General features: G+C 36.8%; 1 protein-coding gene across 1 annotated transcript; it reads right to left on the bottom strand.

Moving 5' to 3' along the window:
- On the bottom strand, nucleotides 1-4,292 carry LOC137737942 (uncharacterized). Its single transcript, XM_068477529.2, has 2 exons — nucleotides 969-4,292; nucleotides 1-714 (listed from the first exon to the last, which is right to left on the bottom strand). The coding sequence occupies exons 1-2, from the start codon at nucleotides 3,889-3,891 to the stop codon at nucleotides 191-193; spliced, it is 3,447 nt and encodes a 1,148-aa protein (XP_068333630.2). The 5' UTR covers nucleotides 3,892-4,292; the 3' UTR covers nucleotides 1-190.
- Nucleotides 4,293-11,022: the final 6,730 nt, after the last annotated feature.

Raw genomic sequence — 11,022 nt, 5'->3', positions numbered from 1 at the left:
TTGAAAGCCAAGCCTACAACTGTTGGCTTTTTATTTTGCTGCTCTGCATTTGATTATAACAAATATCAAACCTTTTACTTCTTTACATCAATAACACAAAGGAGTTTTTAAACTGAAGAAACTGAAAAAAAAAAATGGAAAAAGATCATAATCTTCTGCTTAATTAGCTGTATATCATACAATTAACTAATCACTTGAAACGCATTTTATTGGCACTAGAGGAGGAAGATGAGTAAAGCAATGTGGATGCAGAAAAACTTGTGTCGTTGCTTTTTGCAAACAAGCTTTTCATTGCTGCTGCTGATGATGAGGTTGCCAAAACTCCATTAGGGTTCTTATTTTCGCGCGAGTCATTCGCCGGTGATCCTTTGAGGAGCATATCAACCTTGGCATACTCCTCCCTCTCATGTTTGATTTCTTTTAGCATTGCTGCCACATCTTTCATTGTTGGTCTTTCATCAGGTGTTGAGTTTACACACAACAAGGCTATGCCTAATGCCTGCCTCATTTCCCCTATCTCCGATTCGGGTCTGGATAGGAGGCTTGGGTCAAGGACTTCAATGCTTCCCCTCTTCTGTCTTACCCAATCCACTACATGTAGCCCCTCTGGTATTGTTGGATCTATTGGTTGCTTCCCTGTCAAGACTTCCAATACAACAACTCCATAGCTATAAACATCGCTTTTCTCTGTGATCTTCATCATGTATCCATATTCTGAAAAGGTGAAGTAAAGTTACTAATTGGTTAAATCACGTATTTGGGAAATATGTCCCCTCGTTGTCTATTTAGTGTCCATCCAGTTCTATTTTTATTAAAACTTTCCCACAGGTCCAACTTATGCAAATTTTACTTAAAGAAAACATGAAAATCGCTTGATTGTTTGTGATTAGACCACTAACAAAGTAATCATAGTAAGACTTAGAGACATATATACGAATTAAGCTGTATGTGATTATAATATCACTTACCAGGAGCAATATAGCCATAGGAACCAGCAACTGTGTTGGAGGACCGAGCGAAATCACCATCATCAACAAGTTTGGCTAGGCCAAAATCAGCAATGTAAGGCTCAAACTCAAGGCCAATGAGGATGTTATTGGCCTTGATATCCCTGTGAACAATTGGAGGAACACAATCATGGTGCAAATAGGCAATGCCTTGAGCTGCACCCAACAAAATTTGGTACCTAACTTCCCATTCGAAGGCATGCCCTGTCCTCTCATGCAGAATACTTCCCAAGCTTCCATTAGGCATGTAATCATACATGAGCAATCTTGTGTTCTTATTCCAGCAACAACCCAAGAATCGAACAATGTTCTTGTGACGGATTGACCCAAGTGTTTTGACCTCTGCTGAGAATGAATCACGAACTCCACATTTTTCATCATTACAACATCCATTGTCTGCAGCAACTGTTGTTGGCCAGAGCTTCTTCACTGCAATGACTTCCCCATTGTCCATATCAGCACGGTACACAACCCCAGAACACCCTTTTCCAATTACATTGACATCCACCAGGCATCTTAGCACTTGCTCAACCGAGAAATTTAGCTTCTGGAATGGAGTGAACTGCCAAGTCCATGAGTTCCCCAGTTCTGAATCGTCATCATCTCTGATAGCTCTTTGCGCTCTAACCACTGCAACGATCCCCATAACCACCATTGCAACTGTCAGGGTGATCAGCAATGCAATTGCTAGCTTGAGCCTGCGTGACCGCCTCATTTCATTTTGATTTCTTGTAAGTCCTTTTCGGCCAACGTCACTAAGGAAACACGAGTCGCGGTTTGAAGAGCAAAGGCCTTCATTTCCAGCCAAATCCATTGGTGACAGCTGTCTGAAAAGCTTGTTGTCTGGAAGATAGCCGACGAGTTTGTTATGCGACACATTAAGAGAGACAAGATTATCGAGCCCTGCAAGTGGACTCAAGTCCCCATCAAGCTGGTTATGTGAAAGGTCTAGTATCGAAAGCTTGGTGAGTGCTGATATTTGAGGTGGGATGGGGCCTGACAGTGCATTGCAGCTCAAATTTAATGCGATTTCAAGGGCTTCAATCCTCCCAAGCTCCACGGGGATTGAGCCAGTGAGCTTGTTGCTACTAAGATCAAGCAATTGGAGACTTGAACACAGGCCAAGCGATGCTGGTATCGATCCAGAGAACAAGTTGCTGCTCAGAATAAGCTTGTTTAACGAAACAAGACGAGCCAAGCTCGCTGGTATCTGCTCCGAAAACTGATTAACTGAAACATCCAAGACTTGAAGTCCTGATAGTGATGACAATGTGTTAGGCAGGGGGCCTTCCAAAGTATTGTTGCTCAAGTCTATCATTTGCAGCTCTGTGCAGCTCCCTATCTCATCAGGCACTTGCCCAGAAAGGTGGTTCCCGGACAGGTCAAGAAAGTTTAAGCTCCTAAGGTCTCCAATTGCTTTCGGAATCCCACCAGCAATCCTATTGTTCCCAAGCCGCAACCGAAACAGAGAGCTGCAGTTACCAATACTTGGTGGAATGAAACCCGAGATGTCATTCGAAATCAAAAGAACCTTTGTGAGGTTTTTGAGCTGAAACAAGCCGGCAGGAATGCTACCCGTGAGCGAATTGTGTGACAAGTCTAGTGCTTGGAGACTGCTACAACTAGCCAGAGTTGAAGGAATGCTACCTTCAAGCTGGTTTTGCCAAGCGAAAAAAACAATCAGCTTCGACAACATCCCTATCTCCGGTGGAATCAAACCGGAGATCTGATTGGTGTCGAGCTGCAGCTGCATCAGGTTCGTCAAATCAGAAAGGTTTGAAGGGATCGAACCGGTGACATTGTTGTCACTAATCATAAACTCCTCAAGATTCGACAACCCTCCTAACGACAAGGGTATAGTTCCAGACAAAGAATTTAGAGAAAAATCAATCATTCTCAAGCTGCTACAGTTCCCAATCTCTTCTGGGATTGCACCAAAAAGACCATTTTGCCACAGCAGCAACTGCTGCAGCTTCTTAAGCTTCCCGAGCTCACGCGGGATGGAACCGGAGAGGCTATTTTCGTAAAGAAACAAGCTTACAAGCTCAGAGCAGTTACCTATTTCAGGTGGGATTTCACCAGAGATCATTGTGGTGTAAATAGACAGGGTTTGGAGATTGCTAAGCTTTCCCAACGAGGCAGGCAAACTGCCTGAAACTTGGGTGTCTGCCAACCCTAAGACAGTCAAATTGCTGCAGCCTCCGAGCTCTTCCGGGATTTTCCCAGCAATGTATTTGTTCCCTCCTGCTCTCAGCACTTCAAGGCCGGTGAGCTTCCCGAGCTCCGGCGGGATCGACCCGGTTAACTGGTTGTCGAAAATAAGAAGGTTTTTTAGTCCAATGCAGGTGCTCAGCTCGACTGGGATTTTCCCAGTTAGCTGGTTGGAATTCAAGATCAAGTCTTGGAGATTTCGGAGCCTCGAAAAGGTAGATGGGATTGAACCCACCAGAGAGTTTGAGCTGAGGTCGATGACTAGCAGCTCAGTGCAGTCGCTGATGTCGGAGGGGATGGTTCCGGTGAGATTAGCGCCGGAAATTATGAGTTTTTGGAGGGAGGGAAAGGAAGAGAGATTGGAAGGTAGTGGAAGTTCTAGAGGAATGGATTGGATTGTGATTTCGGTGACGTGGCCTTGAGGAGAACATGATATGGCGGACCAGTTGCATGGATTGGAGTGGAGGAGGTTCCAGTTGGAGAAGAAGGAGGGTGGCGGCGAAGCGGAGGAGTGGAGCCAGGAGAAGAGAAGGGTGGCTTCGGGGTTTCCGGCTGAGGCAAAGGCGGGTGTGTAAAGAAAAAAAAGGGTGAGACAGAGAAAAACAGAAGAGTGGGGGGAGGAGGTGTAGAAGGAGAAGGATTGCCTCGAGCTGGGCGGCAGCATTGTAAACATTTGCCTCAATTTCCAGACCTTTCTTCTCGGGTTTGCATCATTTGGGTTTTGCAGCCCTCTCTCTCTCTCTCTCTCTCTCTCTTTGTTTCTTTCTTTCTCTCTCTGGTTTTTGCGTGTGTTTAGCTTGAACTCAAGCTCCAGGAGCAGTAAACTTCTAGTTTTCTACAACTACACTACACAAAGCAAGGCACAGAACACAAACAAAGCACCTTAAACCCAAATAAACAAATGAAACCATTGCCTTGAGATCAACAAACATCTGCACCTCCACCACCTTCCACCACCACCCAACACCTCTCTCTCTCTCTCTCTCTCTCTCTCTCTCTCTCTAAAGAGATTGTTTATTTGTAGAAAAATGGAGGGGTTGCTTGGTGGGTTCACGCGCAGGTTAAGGGAGACACAAGAAGGCAGAGACCCATGAAATTATATTATATTAATACTTTGTTTAAAGAATTGTTACTGACACTTTAAAATTCTAATTTGATATTCTAAATCTGCTATAATTAGATAAAAACTACATTTACAAAGAGTGCAGAATAAAATATTTTAAATGTTAATAACAATTCCTTTTATATATATCTTCACTATGGTGAGTGTATGCAACTATGCATGAGATGACGAGAAAAAGAGATAGGGTGTTTTATTATTTTAATATAATTTTCACTCCACTGGGTCGGACTCGTCGGAGAGCAGTTAGCTCGCTCTAACTCCAAGTCAGCGTTGTTTTCCATCTTGAGTGGCTAGAGATTTATAAAATAACCAAATTTTATTTAAAGACGTTAAATTTAAAAATTCATTTTCAAGAGATATTGTAGAACAGTCACTCTTTAAATTTAAAGAGCAATTATTTACTTATTAAATATTCAAAAAAAATATAACTTAAGGGTGAACCCTTGAACAAGGAGAAAAGAAAGAGAGAAGGGTGTTTTAGAAAATGAGTGAGTTGGGTTTGAATTGTTAGTAATAAAATATTCTAAATTTGTTAAAATAGAGAGTGTTGTAAAATATAAAAAGTTAAATTGCGTAGTCAAAATAGTTTTTTAACTTGTTCATTTGCTAGTTTAGCAAAAATTTAGAGCTTCTTTTAGAGATGCTCTGAAGTGAACACCCATTATTTATTTAAAATACACAAACAGACAATCCCCATGCTTACTCTCTTTCATACAAGAAAATTTTAAAGTATCCAGTATTCATGTGGATGCTTCACGTGTTATAAAATAACTGAAGATACACAAAAAATATATTATTTTTTCTACTTATATTATGACATATAGAGGACCTCCTTAAATACCAAATCGATATTTGAAGAAAATCTCTCATTTTACACATCTTCCTGTTTAAATTTTTTTTTTATGGCCTTTAGTTACATTTCAATTTTCAACCTCTCTCTCTCATCTATGTATGGTAATCACATTTTTCTCTTTTACCATGTTTCCAAAACAAACGTTTCGTTTGCAATATTAGGAACATGAATTTTGGATCCAATAAAGATAAATTAGTTCTTACTATTTCATCATCGTACTTTTGAGGGGTATTGTTTTTTTGTTTGATATAGGTAAGACAAGTATTAGAGTTCAAAAAGAGGTCGAGCATATGTTGGGACCTTGCCATTTATATTAGAGCAATAATGACATACATTCACATAAACATTGTCCATATTGGACAAGGGTTAGATGAAATGCATATTTTTAACTTTTAGAAAATGTTAATAAAAAATAAAAAATAATTCTTTTTTGGTCTTTCCATTTTTGGGTGGGTTGAATAGGCGGGAATGATCAGTACATATTTTTGAGCAAGATGTATAAGCATGCAAAATGTTCGGATATACAGATCGGATCGTATCAATATTTGAATCCAATTCTCGAATCATAATCTCATTATTAGTTTTAAAATAGCACTGAGGTTCGATTAATATCCGAAATATTGGATAAACCTAAACTTTGATCAAGTTCTGAGAATTGTAATCAACATGCATGCTACCCTTCTTATGCTCATCTTAGTGTGAAGAGACTTGCTTACGTTAAATTTATATATTATGACTCGAGGCTTAGGATTCTCATTGTGGGATTTTGCATGCTCAAAACGCATCCTCTTTCTGTTTTGGTTTAATATCACGGGCATGACATTGTAAACGCTTAAACAATAACATTGCAGGAGAGACACGAACTTCAAACCTCCCAATTCTAACTTTTCCTTCCCCTTTTCAGCTTCCAACCCATCACACAATGTGGTTTTAGGATCATGATAATCATCGTCTAGGTCACCCTTAAGGATATACCCTATAAAAGCAAGCAAATTGAAAATCTTTTAGTCATGTAATGTTATCAAATAAATAGACGAAGTTAAGTAAGAACATGAGTTTTGGTTCGATTCTTGTCGATAACAAATTCAAACCAAATTATTATGGCTAGTCCATAGTGCAGCTTAGCTGAATCTTTTACCCCTTTGTGTAAATATATTGTTATGTTAAGAAAAAAAAAATTGAATTTCCACTTAGTACACAGTGTAGTAGTATTTTTCTTTACTTGTAAATAGGTGACCTTAAGTTCGATTTCGATTCTCACCAAATGAGAATTCAAACCAAATTATTTTGTATAATTCATTGTGAGATTTAGCTCATTCCTCCACCCATTAATTTGAATAATATCCTATGTATTAAAAAACATGAAATTCAACGTGATGATAAGCAAATGAATTAGAATTGTCATGAGAAAGAGAAACTAAAAGTAGAAGGTGGCTTGTACTATTTCTATTTGACCAACTTAATTTGGTAATTCCATTACATCCATGACTTAACTAATTTGAACCAAGTCATAAATGGGTCAACTGAAATCCAATAAATCTGAATGCAGCTTCATCAGTAGGTCAAACTAATTCAATCTAAAAATTTTCCGGGTAGGCATGTGGTTACTACATGAGCCCTTCAGTCAATGCAATCTTTTAATATTTACATAGTTAATGCAGGCTAGGTCAATCATATGGCTTCAGAACATATAGGTTTTGAAAGAACATGATATATCGTGTATAACAATTCATCATCGATTTATACCATAAAAAGGTTAAGATTGTAGACAAATAGCAGAGAGAGAGAGAATGATCAAAAGAGTAATGTTAGGTATAGACTAAATTTGCAAACTAAAATATGAGTAACCGATAAAAAAATAAACACGCTAATCAACACTTAAGTAATAATCCAATCATCAACTTCTATATCAATTAGTTTACAAAATTTAATCTACAAATTTGATTTCCTTAACATTACCTCAAAAACCTCATAAAATCCCATGCAGTTCCCTCTAACTCTAATTATGCATGTTTGGCACACAACACATAAATGGGTCTCAATATATTAGACCATTTCTGACCAATTACAGCCCCCAGCTGCAGTTTTCACCGCCATCCCATATCAACATGTATTTCTTCACAAGAAATAATATTTTAATTGTCTCTAATCTCTATGCAAATAACAAGATAATGCAGTTTAGCAACACCCAGAGAGTTTGTGCCAATACTAATACAAATTTGATTGGAAACTCTGTGACAATTTCTGATCGTACACGTGTGAATTGGATGAGTATAGAGTGTGCTGAAGCTGATGGTAGATTGCTAATTCCGCAAAGCTTGTGCATGCCAAAACAAAGCCATGCGCATTAAGCGTGACTTAACAATAATAATATACATTAATCCTTTCCTTTTCATTTTTTCTTTCTTTTGGCCTAAGTCATATACACGAATCTAAACATTCTGTATAGTTTATTAAATTATATCTTTTTAATTACCAATACTGATTATATCTTATTACGCGTTAATATTCAGTTACACAAATTGATATGTACTGTGATTAGCATATTTTTAACTTCTTAATTACTTTTTTATAATTAATCTGACAAATGTAAGGGTATCATACATTGAAAAAAGAGATTAGGGTCAGTGTTGCCGTTAGATCCAATGGCATTTTTGAGCTGTACATATTCGTTGTTCAGTATTTTACACAATGAACTCGAGTTTTTACTTGTGATCTGTGAATGTCATTGTGAAGCACCCCTATAGTTTAATATGTAACAAATAATAATATTGCTATGTTAATTAGCACCTTCAACAATATATTATGCATTATGCGAGTAACCAGCAACATTCAATTTAATGGGAACCCACCTAGATTCATCAGTCAAATTTGATCATACGGTGATAAGCTTAAATAATCTGGCCATACAAGCTCCTCATAAGTAGCTAAAATAAGTTGATTGCAAAGAACTATAGAAAAAAAAAAAAAAAAAAAAAAAAAAGCCTTTTGAGAATTGTCAATGGTCAATCTAAGAATATTCAACCAATCATACGGTAGAGATGGAAAGATTGATTTTATTATCATCCAAGATAGTTACATCAACTCCTTAATTTCTTAGGCGAATTCTGCAACTGCGGGATGAGAGGCAGGTCGACAAAAGAAAAAACAAATAGACAAACTTGAAAATTTTAGAAAAAAAAACAAAAGAAAAGGGAAAAATGATCGTCAAAACATTTTTGCCATTGCTAGCGAGTATCTAACGAAGGGATCTTGAGATTGTACCTCGAAATTTTTTTTTATTTTTTATAAGCTCTTGCAATGTTATTTTTGAAGAAGTTGAGGCTTAACTGTTAATACCAATTGTAGTATGGGAAGTAATTCAAGTACGCACATGAAAAATTACCTTGTTAGATGTGAGATTATACTTTCAATATATTATGTCATATGTGATAAATTTTCAAGTTTAATACGTGAACAATACAAAGTTGGGAGTGTGGAGAACATATGACCATTGGGCTTCGCACGTGGGGGAACTTAATATGATATCATGAAAAAAAATTGAGATCCACCATAAACCAAGTGACAATATGAAAAGTAACTCAACTACTTGTAAGTACATGCAAAATTCTTTTTATTTATTTTTTTTATGTGGAATTCATAATTTCAGTTGTAAAATAAATTTTCGTATCCTTGTACACTCACTCATGTGATGTGATATATCAGTACATGGATGAAATTGGGTTCGAGGTATCACATTCAAATTTAAAATAGAAGTGCTCAAAAACCCAATTATTTCTCCCAAATTCTTCTTCCCAACATTGAACCCAATGTTGTAATTTAGGTAATGATTAGCAAAAGAAAGTTGGGGTGTGTATAGCATTGTCTATTATGGCACGCCAACTTTGTCCTGTGGATTTTTTTTCTTTCTTGTATTGCCAATTTACTTTCTATTTATAGGCTTTTGCTAATAGCAATTGTCCTAAATCTGTTTTCCCCCTCTTTCCTTGTGTAAAATAATCATCAAAGTTTTGTAGATATTTTCACTACCAAGTTTTTTTTTTCAGTAACAATTTTCTTTTAGATATTGGAAAAGATCCTCGGTTTGAATTTCAGGTCCCCTTCGCGTTGATAAGTGAAATACATAATGCATGACAAATTCATAATATAAAGGAAGAAGGAAAAACCGGTAAAACATTCAAAATATCAAATTTAGTCCTCCCTTTAACTAGAATTCTAAAAATATTAAAATTGATTAGTTAAGGTCAACACAAACCCACTTAGTGGGTGGTTACTTTCCATTTGTTATTTTTAATTTTTTTTAATAAAAAAATCCAACAAAGAAATTTAGAAATAGAAAAAAGATTTTATTTTTAGTTGAACATACGTACAGAAGTATGCCTATGTGTATGTTAAAAATATTATTTAAAATTTTTACAAGATTAATTAAGCGTGTACCAAGAGGCTAGTGGTGCAAAAGAAATTGATATATTAATTGTCCTTCTTAAAATAAGGAAAAAATATTGATTAAAAATATGAATTGTTTTAAAACTCAAATATATGGATGGGAGAGATCTTAGTATTTTTGGTGATGATAAGCAAAAAGGTGAGAGATCATGTGGCTTAAAGATCTCCTCCCTCCAATGGCCCCATATAGGAGAAATGAATCAAATCTAACATTCCACAACTATGAAAAGAAGGAAAAGAAACTAAAGAAAAAGATGGGTTATGGGAAGTGGGGAGTGGGTTTGAATACAAAGATGAGGCATTGTGATAAAAAATAATTAGGGTTTTGGAAGGAAGTGGTTTTGAGTGGATTGTAGCCTTTAACCCTAGCCCTAATCCTTTACCAGAAGACAACAAGACCAAAGACACATCCCTCATTTTGAGGCCACTCCACGTGAGGATGGGAATCCAAATATTTTCTTTTGTTTTTCTGACCATACCAAACCCCTTTCAACAAAACATTTCTTATTTCATATTAAATCAGTACCGTCACAGTTTTAAAGTAATGTTTTAATAATTATATTATATACACTATGGTATTATTAGTGATTTATTTACATGACCATAAAGTGACAGAAAATAAAATAAAGGTAAACGGCGCCGCTTGAAAGCTCCCTATTTTAAGGTTCGTGATCTTGGGAAGCTCTCCCTATTGGGAATCTATACACGTTGGGATTTCAGTACCCACCTCACAAGCCCATCCAAAAAAACCCTTCCTTCCTCACATCCATCCACCTCCCAAGTCTTCAACCTTTTCAAAGCAATTTCATAAAATATATCAAATTGTAGGGAAGATAAGGAAGAGGAGGTGGAGGAGGGGGGCCGGATCCTATCCGGCTCCTCTTTGTGAAGATTTTAAGGATCAGTTTATTTTATTTGTTCATTAGTCATCATACGGGCAGAAATTATTTTGAACTTTTTATTTAAAATTGAACACAAACAGTATTTAAAGAAAGCCGACCACACGTTGTACAACGAACGGCTAAGATGAATTTATCTTTAGAATCCTTACAAAGAGGATCTAGAGGGAATCCTCATCCAGGAGGAGGAGGGATATGGAAAGGGCACCTCACCATGACGTGTTGCTTGGAGCCTTCAACTACTTTGCTTGATGAAATGGTATTTGTTGATACGATACAAGAACACCACTTGAAACTTTAAAATTTAAGTGAAATTATTGGTCTTGACAATGATGAACATAATATTTTTAGCTATTTGATTACAACACAATTCTTGTTAGTATTTTCTAAGTGGTTAATTATCTTGATGGCTGCAATATTTTTTTATCCACTAGATCACGGGTTTTATCAAGTTTATGTTGTTCATCAATTATTCGACCAGAA

This window comes from Pyrus communis, chromosome 13 (assembly GCF_041283825.1).
Source record: "Pyrus communis isolate YQ-2024b chromosome 13, ASM4128382v1, whole genome shotgun sequence".
Taxonomy (NCBI): domain Eukaryota; kingdom Viridiplantae; phylum Streptophyta; class Magnoliopsida; order Rosales; family Rosaceae; genus Pyrus; species Pyrus communis.
Note: the sequence above shows the minus strand (reverse complement) of the source record. Positions and strands in the feature narration are given on the sequence as shown.